Source organism: Oryctolagus cuniculus, chromosome 3 (assembly GCF_964237555.1).
Source record: "Oryctolagus cuniculus chromosome 3, mOryCun1.1, whole genome shotgun sequence".
NCBI classification, from domain to species: Eukaryota; Metazoa; Chordata; class Mammalia; order Lagomorpha; family Leporidae; genus Oryctolagus; species Oryctolagus cuniculus.
In genome coordinates this window covers 141,448,571-141,467,844 of record NC_091434.1, presented here as the reverse complement: position 1 = coordinate 141,467,844, position 19,274 = coordinate 141,448,571, and the positions used below count along the sequence as shown (strand labels likewise).

Sequence of the window (19,274 nt, the reverse complement as noted above, 5' to 3'; positions counted from 1 at the left end):
AGCTCTCGTCATTGCAGCCATCTGGGGAGTGAACCATCGGATGGAAGACCTCTCTCTCTTGCCTCTGCCTCTCTGTAACTCTGCCTTTAAATAAACAAATGAGTGAATCTTAAATAAAAATCACCCCATGTATAGGAAAAACACACTTTTTCTCTCTATACTCACGCTATTTCTAATACTTCCAGAACATTTCACTTCTAACATCAGACACTTGCAAATTATGAAAAACCTATATAAACATTTCAAAAAATTTGTGCACCATAATGAATTTATCCTTTAATTCCAATTTCCATGAACTTTTTCAAGTATTCTTGTCTAGAGCAAATACAATACTGTCTGACATGCACTAAGCGCTAAATCAATGTTACCTACCAACTGCCATACAGTATTAGATTTGCTGTGTATAAACTTACTCCAGTTCACTGGTCCAAACCTCAACATTAAAAAAAGTTTATAATGATGTTTTCAAAATCAGATTAGCTCGGTGTCCACTACATAGAAATTCAAATCCAAAATATTTCAGTTCAGTCACTAAGCAAGAAGCCACATTTTCTTTTTTTTTATTTTTATTTTATTTTATTTTTTTGACAGGCAGAGTGGACAGTGAGAGAGAGAGACAGAGAGAAAGGTCTTCCTTTGCCGTTGGTTCACCCTCCAATGGCCGCCGCGGCCGGCGTGCTGCAGCTGGCGCACCGCGCTGATCCGATGGCAGGAGCCAGGAGCCAGGTGCTTTTCCTGGTCTCCCATGGGGTGCAGGGCCCAAGCACTTGGGCCATCCTCCACTGCACTCCCTGGCCACAGCAGAGAGCTGGCCTGGAAGAGGGGCAACCGGGACAGAATCCGGCTCCCCGACCGGGACTAGAACCCGGTGTGCTGGCGCCACAAGGCAGAGGATTAGCCTAGTGAGCCGCGGCGCCGGCCTAGAAGCCACATTTTCACAAAATAAATGACAGTCACTGGACATGAGACAATTTGAGCAGAGTCATACAAGAAGGCAGGGAGTAGCCTCATCAATCATTTAAATTGTTTCCGATTCCATAATTGCAAATAATATCCTACTGTCACGTTAAGGAAGCTTAAGAATCCTTCTGAACACACGTGACGGAAATACTCAAACTGAGGTGTGACACAGGCCCCAGCCGTGGGGGCGCAGCCCTGCAGGCCGCACTGTGGCGAGCGGGAAGGATGGGCGGCGGTCACAGCCACGTGCAACGCTCAGCAGGGCCAGCCGCCTGCCCACCCAGCCCCGCCACAGGCTCCCAGCTCCCGCGCCCTCCCGCGGTCTCAGGATCTGATTCAGAGCCTCCCTCACCCTCATCACTCCTCCTGGATGCGCCCGATTCAGCCAACACCCACACAGCCCAGGGGAATGCTCCAGCCTTCCGGTTGTCTCTCATTCCCAGCGTCCAAACAGGAGAAACGCTGAACAAGCTGAGAACCCGCGAGTCTTCCGAGGTCTGTCAGATGACAGCGGTCACGGGGCAAGCCGCCAGCCTGAGAACCGGAGTCACAGGTGAACACCGAGAACCGGGGCTGGCCCGGAACCGAAGCCTGCGCGGGATCCAGGATCAGCAGGAATACCGAACGGGTAACGGACTGACTGCTGGAGGCTGAGACCGGGCTGGCTTGAGAGACGTCCTCAGGCCCAAGGTGAGGGGGTCTGCTCGCTTCCAAGGGTTTTGTCCCCAGGGAGGCCAGCCAGGTTCTCAGGGTGAAGGTAGAGGAAAAAGTCATGCTTTAGGCAATGGGAGGGGGCAAGTAACCATGTCTGAGTATCCCTGAGTGTCTGATCCCAGGAAAAGAACAGGCCTCTCTCGCTGAAGCCTGTCCTCGAGGGAAAGTACCTGATTAATGTGGTTCCACCCGAGTGGAACAAGGGGGTAGGGGTGGGGATGGGGGATGGTGTGAGCATGTGTGTATATGTGTGGGTGTGTGTATGTGTATGTGTGTGTGGGGTGTGTGTGATATGTATGTGTGCTATGTGTGTGTTTGAGTGTGGTGTATCTATGTGTTGTGTGTATGTATGTGTGCATGTGTGTTGCACGTGTATGTGGGTGCTGTGTGTGTATGCATGTGTGTGCAGGGGTATTGTATATGTGTGGGAGTGTGTGTGGGGTGTGTGTATGTATGTATGTGTGGGGGTGTTATCTGTGTGTGTATGTGTGTGGGAGTGTGTTTATATGTGTGGGTATGTGTATGTATGTGTTGGGGGTGTACTGTGTGTGTGGGTGCAATGTATGTATATGTATGTGTGGGTATGTTGTGTGTATGTATGTGTGAGTGTGTGTGGGTGTGGGTGCTGAGTGCAATGTGCGTGTATGTATGTGCAGGTATGTTGTGTGTATGCATGTGTATGTTGTGTATGGGTGTGGATGCAGAGTGTGCATATGTATATGTAGGGGGCTGTTGTGTATGTGTGTGGGTGGGTGTGATGTGTGTGTATGTGTGTGGGGGTATGCTGTGTGTATGTGTGTGGATGTGTTATGTGTGGGTGTAGGTTTGGGTGTGGTGTGTGTATGTATATGTGGGGGATGTTGTGTATGTGTGTGGGGTGCGATGTGTGTGTATGTGTGTGGGTGTGTTATGTGTGTGCTGCGTGTGGGTGTGGTGTGTGTATGTATATGCGGGGGAGGTTTGTGTATGTGTGTGGGGAGGTGTTGTATTGGGGGGTATAGGGGGGATGTGTATGTATGTGTGTGGGTGGGCGGGTGTGTGGGTGCATGTATGTGTGTGAAGGGAAACACTGAACTCCGGGCCTCTCCAGCCTTCCACATTGAGACAGGACAAAGCCCAACTCCAGTCCTCACTGACCTTCCTGTCTTTGCTGTTTGGGGGCATTAGGAAAGTGAACTCAGTCCTGGGGCCAGGCCATCTAAAAGACTGAGAATTAATCACAGGAATGTAGAACGGGTTCCCTCACCCCATGCCTTACGGCCACACAAGGGCCCTTGTGTAACAGCACAACAAAAAAGATCAGAACCCATACAAAACACTCTTTCTTTCTTTCTTTCTTTCTTTCTTTCTTTCTTTCTTTCTTTTTTTTATGGACAGGCAGAGTGGACAGTGAGAGAGAGAGACAGAGAGAAAGGTCTTCCTTTGCCATTGGTTCACCCTCCAATGGCTGCCGCGGCTGGCGCGCTGCGGCCGGCGCACAGCGCTGATCCAAAGGCAAGAGCCAGGTGCTTCTCCTGGTCTCCCATGGGGTGCAGGGCCCAAGCACTTGGGCCATCCTCCACTGCACTCCCTGGCCACAGCAGAGAGCTGGCCTGGAAGAGGGGCAACCAGGACAGAATCCGGCGCCCCGACCGGGACTAGAACCTGGTGTGCCGGCGCCACAAGGCGGAGGATTAGCCTAGTGAGCCGCAGCACTGGCCACAAAGCACACTTTCAAAGCACAATGGGGGGCCAGCGCTGTGGCATAGTGGGCTAAGCCTCTGTCCGTGGCACTGACTTCCCATAAGGGTGCTGATTCGAGTCCAGGCTACTCCTCTTCTGATCCAGCTCCCTGCTCATGGCCTGGGAAAGCAGTAAGAAGATGGCCCAAGTGCGTGGGCTTCTACACCCGCGGAGGAGACCCAGAGGAAGCTCCTGGCTTCGGATCAGCACAGCTCTAGCTGTTGCAGCCATTTGGGGAGTGAACCAGCACATGGAATAATCTCTGTCTCTCTCTGCCTCTCTGTAAATCTCTGCCTTTCCAATAAAGAAATAAATCTTTAAAAACAAAGCACAATGGAATGAGGCTAGAAATCAACAGAAAGATAGCTAGGAAATCCTAACATATTTAGAGATTAAACAAGACACTTCCAAATAACACATGGGTCAGAGAGAAATTTTCAAGAGATATTTTTAAATCTCTTGAACTGAATGCAAATACAAATATAACTTATGAAAATTTGTAGGGTACACCGAAAGCAGTGCCTAGGGAGAGATTTCTAGTATTTGGTCTGTGTATTAGAAAAGAAGAAAGATCTAAAATCAACGATCAAAACTTCTGTCTTAAGAAACTAGAAGAGCAAATTAAATCCAAAATAAGCAGGAAAAAATAATAAAAATTAGAGCCAATATGATGAAATTAAAAACAGAAAAATAATAGAGAATTCAAGGAAACCAAAAGCTGGTTCTTTAAAAAATTTATGGGGTTGGTGCTGTGGCATAGTAGGCTAAGCCGCCGCCTGTAGCACTCACATCCTATATGGGCACTGGTTCATGTCTCAGCTGCTTCACTTCCAATCTAGCTCTCTGCTGATGGCCTGGGAAAGCAGAAGATGGGCCAAGCACTTGGGCCCCTGCACCTATCTGACACTCAGAAGAAGCCTCTGGCCTCTGGCTCTTGGCTGTAGATCTACCCAGCTCTGGCCATTGTGGCTATTTAGGGAGTAAACCAGCAGATGGAAAATTTATAGCTTATTGTGGGATACAAGGTTGATATACAAGGGGAATATTCCATCTGCCCACTTTGGCCTTGTATGCACTCCTCCTCCAGTATTCAATCAGTCCCACCCACACATGAGTGGGAAGGGAGAGGCCTGCCTTTGGGGCATACTAACACAGTACATGCTGAGATGGACAGTGTGATACAAGTAGACGTAGACTTGGGCTGAAGAAAGATGAAAAACACTCCTTTCTGGGGTGAGGGACACGGGAAAGTTGCCACAGTCAATGTGCAAGATTACTAAATGAATTGGGATGTTGGAAAATAAGCTTAAAATAACAGCTCTAGGGGGCTGGCGCAGTGGGTTAAAGCCTTGGACTGCAGCACCAGCAACACAAATGGGTACCAGTTCCAGTCCCGGCTGTTCCACTTCTGATCCAGCTCCCTGCTAATGCACTTGGGAAAGCAGTAGAAGATGGCCCAAGTCCTTGGGCCCCTGCACCCACGTGGGAGACCTGGAAGAAGCTCCTGGCTCCTGGCTCCTGGCTTCAGATTGGCTCAGTTCTGGCCTTTGTGGCCACTGGGGAGTGAACCAGCAGATGGAAGACCAACTGACCTCTATCTCTACCTCTGTCTGTAACTCTTTCAAATAAATAAATTAAAAAAAAATGCTAGCCCTAATATTAAACATACTTAATACTGGGTTCAGTGAGGTGAAGATAAGCTTGGTTTTCCCTTATCTTTCACTGCTGTGAATTTAAATAATATCTCAAACACCATTTTACTGGGTCATTGGCCAATAAAACCTTAACACAAGATATTCTTAAAATGTGGGGGAAAGTGGAATGGAAAGATAAGTTTATTTTGGTGAAAAAGTTTTGAAATCATATATATTAGGGGTCTTCAAAATTCTTACATGGAAATTGCGTGTAAGGAAAAACTGCATGGATTCCAGAATATTTTGCACCAAAATAAACTTCTCTTTTAATATCATGTTCCCGTGATCTTTGAAGTTCCCTCATATTCTGCAGATGAATTAAAAAGATCACTGTAGGTGTGTGTGTTAATATAGTCACACATCACTTAATGATAAAGGTAAAATCTGAGGAAGGTGCCGTTAGGTGATTGTGTTGTACAAACATCACAGAGTGTAGCTAGCGAACCTAGATGGTTGTCACAGCCTCATGATGCAATCAAAGGATACCGTAACCATGGCATACATAAGACTGCTACTGGTGTAACACCACGCACTGTTGTACAGTAAACTTTTTGTTCTTATAAATAGCAGGAGTAATGATAAAAGTCTAGCAAATACATAAACGCTTAATATAGTTGCTTACTGGCCAGTATATAACTGGACGTGCTGCAGCTCTGTGAAGGCAGCACCCCAGGTTGGTTTACAGCAGCAGCAGCACTCCAAACACATGAGCCGGGCATTGTGCTGCATCAGGATGGCTTATGATCTCACCAGGTGACACGGATTTTCCCGCTGCACGGTAATCTCTGGAACCAACATTGTGTATGTGCCTTTGCTGACTGTCACTACGTAACACAAGACCATAGGTGTTCCATGTTGTGAACAAATCCATTTGTATTTTGAAAAGAAAATAACATTCCTAATGAAATACAGTGACCCATTTTCTATTTACCTGGTGTTTTTAACTTTTTATATCAGTCTCCCTTCTACCTGGTTTATTCTCCTATTCTCTGTAATACTAGCAATAGACATTTATGTAGAGTTATATTTTAAGTACTCTTCATAAATTTATTTGGTCAATTATAATTTGAGTACCTCCAAAAATGCATTCATTCAAAGGAATAATAGTTAATAAATTATTTCTTAAAAGAGGATATTCAAAACAATTTCCTTACCATTAGAAATAATTTGGTTGTCCATGAAGACATAGAAAACCTAAATAGACCCATAACTGAAACAGAAATTGAAACAGTAATAAAGGCCCTCCCAACAAAGAAAAGCCCAGGACCAGATGGATTCACTGCTGAATTTACCAGACATTTAAAGAAGAACTAATCCCATTTCTTCTCAAACTATTCAGAACAATCGAAGAAGAGGGAATCCTCCCAAATTCTTTCTATGAAGCCAGCATCACCTTAATCCCTAAGCCAGAGAAAGATGCAGCACTGAAAGAAAATTACAGACCAATATCCCTGATGAACATAGACGCAAAAATCCTCAATAAAATTCTGGCCATTAGAATACAACAACACATCAGGAAAATCATCCACCCAGACCAGGTGGGATTCATCCCTGGTATGCAGGGATGGTTCAACATTCGCAAATCAATCAATGTGATTCACCACATTAACAGACTGCAGAAGAAAAACCATATGGTTATCTCAATTGATGCAGAGAAAGCATTTGATAAAATTCAACACCCTTTCATGATGAAAACTCTAAGCAAATTGGGTATAGAAGGAACATTCCTCAATATAATCAAAGCAATTTATAAAAAACCCACAGCCAGCATCCTATTGAATGGGGAAAAGTTGGAAGCATTTCCACTGAAATCTGGCACCAGGCAGGGATGCCCACTCTCACCACTGCTATTTAACATAGTTCTGGAAGTTTTAGCCAGAGCCATCAGACAAGAAAAAGAAATCAAAGGAATACAAATCAAGAAGGAAGAAGTCAAACTATCCCTCTTTGCAGACGATATGATTCTGTACTTAGAGGATCCAAAGAACTCTACTAAGAGACTATTGGAACTCATAGAGGAGTTTGGCAAACTGGCAGGATATAAAATCAATGCACAAAAATCAACAGCCTTTGTATACACAAGCAATGCCATGACTGAGAAAGAAGTGCTAAGATCGATCCCATTCACAATAGCTACAAAAACAAATACCTTGGAATAAACTTAACCAAGGACGTTAAAGATCTCTACGATGAAAATTACAAAACCTTAAAGAAAGAAATAGAAGAGGATACCAAGAAATGGAAAAATCTTCCATGCTCATGGATTAGAAGAATCAACATCATCAAAATGTCCATTCTCCCAAAAGCAATTTACAGATTCAATGCAATCCCAATCAAGATACCAAAGACATTCTTCGCAGATCTAGAAAAAATGATGCTGAAATTCATATGGAGGCACAAGAGACCTCGAATAGCTAAAGCAATCTTGTACAACAAAAACAAAGCCGGAGGCATCACAATACCAGACTTCAGGACATACTACAGGGCAGTTGTAATCAAAACAGCATGGTACTGGTACAGAAACAGATGGATAGACCAATGGAACAGAATTGAAACACCAGAAATCAATCCAAACATCTACAGCCAACTTATATTTGATCAAGGATCTAAAACTAATTCCTGGAGCAAGGACAGTCTATTCAATAAATGGTGCTGGGAAAACTGGATTTCCACGTGCAGAATCATGAAGCAAGACCCCTACCTTACACCTTACACAAAAATCCACTCAACGTGGATTAAAGACCTAAATCTACGTCCTGACACCATTAAGTTATTAGAGAACATTGGAGAAACCCTTCAAGATATTGGCACAGGCAAAGAATTTCTGGAAAAGACCCGGGAGGCACAGACAGTCAAAGCCAAAATCAACTATTGGGATTGCATCAAATTGAGAAGTTTCTGTACTGCAAAAGAAACAGTCAGGAGAGTGAAGAGACAACCGACAGAATGGGAAAAAATATTTGCAAACTATGCAACAGATAAAGGGTTAATAACCAGAATCTACAAAGAGATCAAGAAACTCCACAAAAACAAAACCAACAACCCACTTAAGAGATGGGCCAAGGACTTCAATAGACATTTTTCGAAAGAGGAAATCCAAATGGCCAACAGGCACATGAAAAAATGTTCAAGGTCACTAGCAATCAGGGAAATGTAAATCAAAACCACAATGAGGTTTCACCTCACCCCGGTTAGAATGGCTCACATACAGAAATCTAGCAACAACAGATGCTGGCGAGGATGTGGGGAAAAAGGGACACTAACCCACTGTTGGTGGGAATGCAAACTGGTCAAGCCACTATGGAAGTCAGTCTGGAGATTCCTCAGAAACCTGAATATAACCCTACCGTTTGACCCAGCCATCCCACTCCTTGGAATTTACCCAAAGGAATTTAAATTGGCAAACAAAAAAGCGGTCTGCACCCTAATGTTTATTGCAGCTCAATTCACAATAGCCAAGACCTGGAACCAACCTAAATGCCCATCAATGGTAGACTGGATAAAGAAATTATGGGATATGTATTCTTTAGAATACTATACCGCAGTAAGAAACAACGAAATCCAGTCATTTGCAACAAAATGGAGGAATCTGGAACACATCATGCTGAGTGAAGTAAGCCAGTCCCAAAGGGACAAATACCATATGTTCTCCCTGATCGGTGACAACTGACTAAACACCAAAAAGGAAACCTCCTGAAGTGAAATGGACACTATGAGAAATGGTGACTTGATCAGCATAGCCCTGACTGCTAATGGACAACTTAATACATTATCCCTCTTAGTATTTTTTTTGTCTGTTCTACTTAATATGACTGGTTTAATTCTGTAATTATCACACAGTTATTCTTAAGTGTTGAAAATTAACTGAAATGTGATCCCTGTTAAACATAAGAGTGGGAATAAGAGAGGGAAGAGATGTATAATTTGGGGCATGCTCGGGCTGACTTGCCCCAATTGGTAGAGTTGGAAACATACCAGGGGATTCCAGTTCAATCCCATCAAGGTGTCATGTGCCAATGCCATCTCACTATTCCAAGTGATCAATTTCAGTTCACAATTGATCATAATGAAAGGACTAAGAGTCAAAGGGAGCACATAAACAAGTCTAGTATCTGCTAACACTAACCGATAGAATAAATAAAGGGGAGAGTGATCCAACATGGGAAGTGAGATACTCAGCAGACTCATAGAATGGCGGATGTCCTAAATAGCACTCTGGCCTCAGAATCAGCCCTAAAGGCACTCGGATCTGGCTGAAAAGCCCATGAGAGTATTTCAGGCATGGAAAGCCAAGACACTCTGGCAAAAAGATCTCTGTGAGTGAGATCCCAGTGGAAAGAACAGGTCTTCAAAGAGGGAGGTGCCTTTCTCTGAAGGGAGGAGAGAACCTCCACTTTGACTATGACCGTGTCTAAACAAGATAAGAGTCGGAGAACTCAAGGGGCTTCCATAGCCTTGGAAACTCATGACTGGAGCATAGGGAGATTACTGATGCCATAGACAGGAGTGTCAATTTGTAAAGTCAACAACAGGAGTCACTGTGCACTTACTCCTCATGTAGGATCTCTGTCCTTAACGTGCTGTACACTGAGGCTTAATGCTATAACGAGTACTCAAACAGTATATTTCACTTTGTGTTTCTATGGGGGTGCAAACGATTGAAATCTTTACTTAATGTACACTAAACTGATCTTCTGTAAAAAAAACAAAAAAAAAAAAAAAGAAATTATCAATTCCCAACTTGACTCTCACTGGGATTAAACATGACATGAGGTCTGATCTGATTTCATCATCATTTAAAAAAATCATTTATTATTTTTCACTTTATGTTTCTGTGTGGGAGCAAACTGTTGAAATCCTTACTTAACGGCTCACTAGGCTAATCCTCCGCCTAGCGGCACCGGCACACCAGGTTCTAGTCCCGTTTGGGGCGCCGGATTCTGTCCCGGTTGCCCCTCTTCCAGGCCAGCCCTCTGCTGTGGCCAGGGAGTGCAGTGGAGGATGGCCCAGGTGCTTGGGCCCTGCACCCCATGGGAGACCAGGAAAAGCACCTGGCTCCTGGCTCCTGCCATCAGATCAGCGCGGTGCGCCGGCCGCAGCGCGCCGGCCGCGGCGGCCATTGGAGGGTGAACCAACGGCAATGGAAGACCTTTCTCTCTGTCTCTCTCTCTCTCTCACTGTCCACTCTGCCTGTCAAAAAAAAAAAAAAAAGGTATACTAAGCTGATCTTCTGTATATTAAGATAATCGAAAATGAATCTTGATGTGAATGGAAGGGGAGAGGGAGTGGGAAAGGGGAGGGTTGTGGGTGGGAGGGACGGTATGGGGGGGGGAAGCCATTGTAACCCATGAGTCGTACTTTGGAAATTTATATTCATTAAATAAAAGATAAAAAAAAATAAAAATAAATAAAATGATTAGGTCATAAATGGTGTAGAATAAACGGAAAAAAAAAGAAATAATTTGGTTGTCAATATCTGTTTTATGTGCTTAAGTACAAATAAATTATCAAACTATGAAGCGGTCTTCAAAAAGTTCATGGAAAGTTAATTCTGTGTCCCTGGCTTCCACCCAGTCCAGCCTTGGCTGTTGCAGACATGTGGGTAATGAACCAACCAACAGAATATCTGTTTCTTTCTCTCTGCCTTTCAAATAAAATGTAAATAAACATATAAACATTGAAAATATATGTATAATCTTATAGCATCCCTACATACAATTTGCATGTTATAAATATATTTTATACACACTGACATATGTACGGAATCTAATATATACATGTATTTAATTTCCACAATATACTAGGTAGGTAGTAAACACGTGCGACCTCAATGTGCTAACATCTATACAAATTGAATTGACACACACCATCAGTAGGTGCACATTTACATGTATATGTACATGTAAACACACACAGTGCACATGGTTCATAGTCTCTGTGTTGGGTCCTGATGAAGCTTCCTCCCTCCCTTTCTTGACCAGCTACCTCAATCTTCTAAGATTGAAATCATCACAAATTCTTGTTTAGCTGCAAGATTTTCACTCACAGATGATCTGCACATAAATGCACAAATTCATATACGTGGATATTACACTAATGTATTTACAGCATTCTTCATCCTCAAAAGGGAATGAGAAATGCAAACGATTAAGGAAGTATAAAAAGGAACCAGAGTACATTACTGGATTTATTCCATTGGTTCCATCCAGAACACTAAATAAGACAGAATTTCAAATTTATCTGTACTGTTAACACCTCCAGTGAAACTTGCTCCTTTGCCAACCTCGACAGTCTGTTATTTAATGAAATTCATAAAATGCCCAAGAAAAAGATTTCTTAAGAAATGCTAAATTAGGGTTGTATTAACAACCTCTCCCAAAATGTCTTTCAAGAGCACCAAATAATTCTAATTTAACATAATCACCGAATAGCTCATGTTCTCAGAAAAGAAAAACTCAAGTTAGAGAAAGTAATTAAAGCCAGAGTCACAAGTCAATACGTTGGCAGTTCCAGATACTCAATCTGCGTGTGCTGTGGTTTCCAGTAAAACACTAAAATGAGGTAATTTTTTATTCTTATTATGGTCATGACTCTTGCAAAACCTGAGCAGGGTAAAAATAAATGTCTTCATTTTTCTCATTAAATGCATTCTGTGGAGTGTTTTCAGTGTCTCTTGCTAATGAGACTCTCTCAGATCTTTAACTTGCATGCAAAAGGAGAGAATTCCTGATGCCCTGAGGGTAATCTGAACATGTTTAATGCAGACTGAATCTCAATTTAATCCATTTCTTTGATTCCCCCTGTCTCTGTAAATCCAGATACAGATTGTGAACTTGGTTCCTGTGTCACTCTCTCCCCTCCTTGTCTGTCTGCTGCCTCTCAGACTTACTACCTGGGCTGAAAGAGGCCAGGAGGAGAGATTACCATGTGCCCGGAAGAGGTAAAACTTTGAAAAGTCACAACACACAGAAAAAGAGGGAAGTGGGATTACGAGAGAGAAAAATTTCCTTTTTGTGAACCTGAGTAGATTAGCTGATCTTGCGCAACTAGTAAAGAGAATTCTGTATTTTCATAGCCCTGGGTGCCATGCTTCTTTTCTATTTTCTCTTTCAGAGCACTGAAAATAAATACATACTGATTTTTAGAAGACTAAAATTTTCAAAAGATATGCCAGCACTCAGCTTTATGCTCAGAGTAAGGATAAATGCTTTCATCTAAAAATCTCATCACACCTAAAATAATATAATTATTAGACTATACAGAGTATACACACACAAATAAATCTAGAGCCCAAAGATTCAAAATGTAATGCAGAAAACACTGGTCTCATAAGTTAGCCTCAGATTTGGTCAATACTGTCTTATGCCAAGAAGCACAACAAATTATAGCATGCAGATTGCATGCAGGAATGCAAGAAGGCACAAGCGACAGACAGGAGGCTATGTCATTACTGTGGTAGGTTTCAGGATTTCTCAATAATTTACAGTTATTGGTCAAATGTAAATGATCACCATATACGAAATACAACCCAACATTATGAACTTTAATATTTTATTGCTTTATTTGAAAGTCCTTTGGTCTATCACCTTGCCAAAGACCTATTGAAGCCTGAGTATGTCATATTCATGAATAAAGCTTTGTGTAAATGCATTCCTTAACCCTTAAATTAACTGCAGTATATAAGTCATGGTTTAAGCTTTTTATTTATTTTTTAAAATATTTATTTATTTATTCAAAATGCAGAGTTAGAGAGGGGAGCAGAGAGACAAAGAGAGAGAGAGGAAGAGGGGGAGAAAGAGAAAGAGAGAGAGAGAGGTCTTCCATCAGGCTGAAGCCAGGAGCTTCTTCCAGGTCTCCCATCTGGGTGCAGGGCCCCAAGACCACCTTCTACTGCTTTTCCAGGTGTATTAGCACAGAGCTGGATCAGAAGTGGAGCAGCCGATGCCCATATGGGATGCTGGCACTGTAGGCGGCGGCTTCACCAGCTATGCCACAGTGCCGGCCCCCATAGCTTGATCTTAAAGGAGTCTCTTGGATTTTTCTGCTAGTAGGTTACACCCATACTCCCTCTCAACTGTGTGTTTTAGCTTTACATGTAAGTACATTTTAGTCCTCTGCTAATGTTTATCCACATCTCTTTCTCGAATTCTTGCTTGTATTGAGACAAGCCATCTGATGACATCTTGACGACCCAGCAACCCCACAACACTTTCTTCCTCTTCATTCCCCAGGTTTTCACGAGTGGTTGGGGTTTTAAACTCTCCAGACACATTCTTCTAGAGCTTGCAGTGGGTCTAAGTTTCCACATTATGAAGTGCCTCCTGTTTGATACATGCACGATTATGATTTGGGTTTCTGTCCCCCTTACACACTGACACGCTTAATGTGATTTTAAAAAACTGTACTGTGTGACTCATAAGTAATAATAATATCTACTTGATGATGTCCTGCACATCACTCAAGTCCAGGTCTAGCAGATTTACCTTTGTGAATTTTTGAAGTATCAATTAGGCACATAATCATTCATCCTACCCAACTGTTTATCTCGTGCTTCCCATTCCAATATAGCACGCGACCGAGTATGTTTGGGTAACTTCAGCTCCTAATTGTCAAGTACCTGCACAGTTGTTCAAACTCCCCGTTTCAACTGTTTTTCATGGTTATATTATATAACATTTCTACCTGCAGAGCACTTTGGTATATGAGAAGGCTTTTACCATCCCTTCATGAGTCTGACATGAGGAAGAGAGAGCAGAGAGGGTAGAAGGGTAGAATGGAAATCAAATCTTATAGCCACTTCAGGCCCTGGCAATCCAGCTTAGAGTCCAGAGTTAATCTTGACCCAACAGCGAATATATATGTGTTGCCACATTTCCAATCCGTATATTTTCCTATTGTGACCAGAAAGTTAATTTCTGTGTGCTTAAAATTCAATCTGAATTCTTTTACACAAGATCTTAATTTGCTCACCTGAATTCCAACATCTGTGATTTTACCACAGTCAGATAGAGAAAGTTCCTTCAGTTTTTTGTGTCTGGAAAGTACCATCAAACCCTAAAAATACAAAGAGCATTTGGTGATTATAATTCAGTGCAGAAATCACCTGTGCAATCTAACAACATAAGCAATTTGTGCAAACTGGGAAAAAAATTAGCTTCTTACATTTCTTTATGCCTACAACTTAAAATCACTTTAATTAGACAATGACATTAAATTAAACTTTCAATTTGTCCCTAATGTTTTGCAAAAAGTGTTGAGGAATCCCAGAACCAGAAAATTCCTTATCTTGCTCCCTGTTTCCAAGTAAATGTTATCTGATTCCATATAAACAAATCTAACTTACAGCTTTATTTTGAAGACACTTCACGTGGATGAATGCATTTGTCATACATTCTTATTTATGCCTCACCTAAAAACTTAAAATCTTCAGCTCATTTTATGTCTAATGCCTTAAAGAAAAAGGGAGAAGATCTGTAAAAGGCCTAGAGGGAGACAACTGTCCACTAACAGCCAACTTCTTTTTCAGGTAAATCATAACAGATCACACTTCTCAGCCCTTACATTTTTGGTCATGCTGTCTGGTCTCTCAATATTCTCCCTCTCCTCCCCCAAACTGGCTGGCACAGCACTCAGATAAGGAAATACAGAGTGTGGCTTATACAAAGGCTCTGCAAATACAGTTCATGGAAAACACACAGCATGAAAAAAACTATGCAGGAATCTCAAAATTCTTTCTGTCCCCAAGTAAACCTGTCTTTTCATTCCACTTTTCCATGAGTTTTCTGGCACCCCTTGTAGGTGCCACCCTCCAGTTCAGCATTCAGGACTACAGCACTTTGATAATCCCATGTGATGTGCCTCTAGGACGCAAGAGCAGCTTTTATTCCCATTCTATGATTCCAGAGCTGCAGAGTAGAGAAAATGTCAGAACCAGAATATGGATTTGTCCTTTTTATATTTTCAGACAGGCCTTACATTTTATTGGTTTCAAATACAGCATTTGAACCATCATTAAAAATAGGTTATGAAAATATTGATGATCCTACTTTTCCTTTCTTTTGTAATAATAGCAATAAGAATAAGAATAAAATCCAAATAGGGTTGGGCATTGTGTTGTAGCAGGTAAAGCCGCTGCCTGAGACACCAGCATCCCATATGGGCGCCAGTTTGTGTCCCAGCTGCTGCACTTCCAATCCAGCTCCCTACTAATGGTTTTGGAAAAGCAGCAAAGATGACCCAAGTGTTTGGGCCCCTGTCAAGCACATGGGAGACCTGGATGAAACTCCTGGCTTCGGTCTTGCCAAACCCTGGCCATTGTGGCCATTTGGGGAGTGAACCAGCAAATGGAAGATTTCTCTCTCTTTCTCCATGTGTGTATGTCTTTCCCTTTCTAACTCTGATTTTCAAATAAATTAAAAAAAAAAAAGTCCAAATCAATGAAAAAAGTACTTGATTTAAGCCACTATTTAAACTGTGATTTCTAATTTCATTTAACAGTCTTGCCCACCACCCCCAAATAAGATCAGTCTGTTCATTCTTTTAACTTGATTGTGACTACAATTCTTTTGCTAGGAACATATTATGTCTTCTGCCTCCTGTTTCAAAAACAAAGACCAAACCCCATGGAGCCATTGACTGTGGTCTGGGTTCCAGATGTGGATGCTAATTGATTCATGTCAGAAGAATTGGAAGGGTTGGGATATTCCCCCAATAGAAACCAAATTATCCAAACAATACCAAGAAGGGAAGCAAGCTTTGTCCCTTTGCCCTATACTTGATCATAGTGAAGTGTTTTTTTGTTTGTTTGTTTGTTTTTTTAATTCTCTGGGGAATTTGTCCTATGAAGTTATCTCTACAGTTTGTATTTGAAGGTTTACTTCCATGCTGACAAATTAGAATGCTTTTTAAATATTTATTTTATTTATTTGAAAGACAGAGTCACAGAGAGAGGCAGAGACAGAGAGAGAGAGAGAGGTCTTCCATCTGTTGGTTCACTCCCCAAATGGCCACAACATCCAGAGCTGTGATGATCTGAAGCCAGGAGACAGGAGCTTCTTCCAGGTTTCCCATGTGGGTGCAGGGGCCCAAGGACTTGGGCCATCCTCCGTTGCTTTCCCAGATGCATTAGCAGGGAGCTGGCTTGGAAGTGGGGAGCCAGGACTCAAACCGGTTTCCACATGGGATGTCAACACTGCAGGCCAGAGTTCTAACCCAATGTGCCACAGTGCCAGCTCCTAGAATTTTTTTAAGGTAAGCTTTAAATGAAGTGCATTTGCTAGGTATGACATTTAATAGCTTATGTGTTCATATGATCCCCCAGTTCTACTCTGAGGTTTATATATCAAAAAGACATTAAAATATGCCCCCAGAAAACCTTGTACTACACAAACGTTCATAGAAGCAATACTTATCATAGAAAAATGTAGAGACAACCCAAATGTCTATCAACTGATGAAAGGGTAAATAAAATGTGCTATATCCATACAATGAATAGCATCTGGTAATCAAAAGACACAGGCCACTATATGGGTAAACCTTGAAAACATGATCCTAAATAAAAGAAGCCAGACCCAAAAGGCTGCATTTCACACGATTCTATATGGCAACTGTATAGAAACAGGAAGTAGAACTGGAAGAGCGATAGAAATAAGGTGTGGTTGCTCATGGAAGAGGGTTCTTTTTCTAAGTGACGAAAATGTTCTGGAATTAGATTATGGTGAGAGTTATGCAACCCTGTGAATATCCTCGAAACCACTGAATTGTACAGTTGATATCCATGAATTTTATGGTATGTGAACTCTTTCTCAATAAAGATGTTAAGAAAGTGAATTGATTGATGCGGTAATTGTATAAATGAAGACAATATTCCCACAGCCCACCAAACGCCTCCTCCTGCATTTCCTCTGAACAAGTGAAATGCACCATGCGCATAAGAGAACTTGAGGGCTTCGGGATATGCGTGTGTGAGACACCCAGAAGCTTTTCTGAGTAGTGACCTAAAGTACGACACAGGCGGTTAGGTACATGTTCTATTTGGCACCTGAGGTTCAAAAATGCTCCAAATTAGGAGGTGTTCTTCTAAACAACTGACAGTTTCAACTTTTTAAAGATTTTTCTTTGTATCTGTAGAAAGTCTTAAATCTCAGATCTAGAAAAAAAATCATTCTTAATTTATCATTCAATAAATATTTATTTCGCATGTATAATACTGATCAGAAGCTGGGATAGATGCTTCACAGATGTAGAACAGTCCATGAGATGCTGTGTTTGTTTCAAGGAACCCACAGTGTGGCCTGGCAGACAGACATGAGGAGAGGACCGTGACAACCCAGGGAGAGGTCAGGACCACACAGTGGTGTTTGGGAGAGGGGTGTTCGGGCCAGCAGCTGTGCCTGGAGGGCTGCCTGGAGGAGAGTCGTGAGCGGCAAAGTGTAAGTCGCCAAGACGAAGGAGGGAAGGACGCTCTAGGCAGGAGGAATAGGAAGTGCGAAGGCATTACATTATGAAGTAGGATGGCATGTGTGAATGGATTTATTATGGATATTTTTAAAATTATCTGAAATTGATCATATAATTCCTCTGAAGGAGGAAACTGTGGATCATTGCTGCTTTGTTTTGTTCAATACCTTAAGTGCTTGAGATGAAAAACCTTGGTGGTTGACTGGTGCTGAGGTTTTATCTCTGGGAAGATGGAGACAGACAGCAGAGTGGGCATTGAAGAGAAGAACGGGGCGGGAAGAGGAGCCAGCAGCCTGCAGCACTGGGGCCTCAGCGGGGCAAAAGGCAGACTGATGCCTGCTACTCAGGGAGCCCTGGTATCACTGCACGTGTTCTCCTTTCAAAGTCAGCCAAACCCTCGGATGCTTTTGCAGAGAGAGGCTTTGGTTTCCTCTTCCCAGGGTGTAGATGGAGGCTCGATTGCATCATCAGGTGAAGCACAGAGTCACCAGCAGTGCAGGCTGTGCGAGAAGATGAGGCTCGGGGAACCCACAGCAATCCTGGGGAGCACCCCAAAGCCCATCGAAGTGAGGGACCTGCCGCTGAGGCCATCAGGGTCCCATGGAAACCTGGCCGCATGTGACAGCCCTGGTTTCAGGCTCACACAGGAAGCAGGTGCCTAGAGCCCAAGGCCTCGGACCTATCCTCTGGAAGCTGGATGTCACAAACCTCCCTGTTGAGGAACTGTGAGCTGGTACATGAGTGACCATGACTCCAGAAAGAAGGAGGCATGTGTTTCCAGAGAGGTAGCGGTTGGAAGAGGTGGCCCTCTAGGAAACACTTGCAAGGAGGGGAGAGGATTTGAACTAAGCCTCAAGGCTGTGCTTTTTGATCAGCGCGATGATGGGAACAGCATTTCAGGCTGAGATGTGGCGTGAACAGAGACTTCATGGGGAAAGTGTGAGTCGCTGGGCAGCATTTCAGTGCAGGGTCACTGGGAGCAGCGGGAGGGAAGACTCAACACCGCCAGGAACAGATAGACGCACGCTGGACATCTGGGAGAACACACATTCTTGAACACTCCACTCTATTTCCCAAAATTTTACATCTGGAATTATTTAGCTGATGTAGACGGACCTTAAGCTTGAACTTGTTAGCAAATGTTGGAATGAGGGGTGAGTGAGCGTGTGTGTGTGTGTGTGTGTATGTGTGTGTGTGTTTGTATGAGTGTGCTCGCTTACATAACTGAATTATGTTATTCTAGTTTAGAATATCATTAACATACACACCCCTCCTCCAACTCTTTATTTTGAAATTATATGAATCTAGAGAGAGTTTCAAAGTATGGTACAAGGAACATCAATATGCCCCTTCACCTATTTTCCCAATTATAAACATTTGGCCACATCTACTTCACTGTGCATAGCATACACATTTTCATTCATAACTATGTAGGAATATGAGGGTCCTTCAAAAAGCTTGTGGAAAATGTCTATTGTGAAAAAGCTATATGTGGGTTTTGAATATTTTTAGCACCAAAATATACTTATTTTTAAGTCCATTTTCTATGAATTTTTTAAAAAGTACTCTCATACAGTTTTAGATTTATACCAATAGATAGTTATATGTATATACATCTGCTTTTCTGTATTTATTCAGAAATTTCCCTGAACAATTTAAAAACAAGTCTCAGATATCATGATATTTTATCTCTAGATATTCTGTGATGAGGGTATAACATATATT

General features: G+C 42.5%; 1 protein-coding gene across 7 annotated transcripts in view; it reads right to left on the bottom strand.

Moving 5' to 3' along the window:
- The window catches only part of FBXL13 (F-box and leucine rich repeat protein 13), a 252,385-nt gene that overhangs the window by 21,309 nt on the left and 211,802 nt on the right, over positions 1–19,274 (bottom strand). For all 7 annotated transcript variants that reach the window (XM_051848861.2, XM_051848859.2, XM_051848860.2 and 4 more), the window contains one exon: positions 14,061–14,144. In XM_051848861.2, the coding sequence (XP_051704821.2) occupies positions 14,061–14,144 (84 nt within the window). The remainder of the gene's footprint in view (positions 1–14,060; positions 14,145–19,274) is intronic.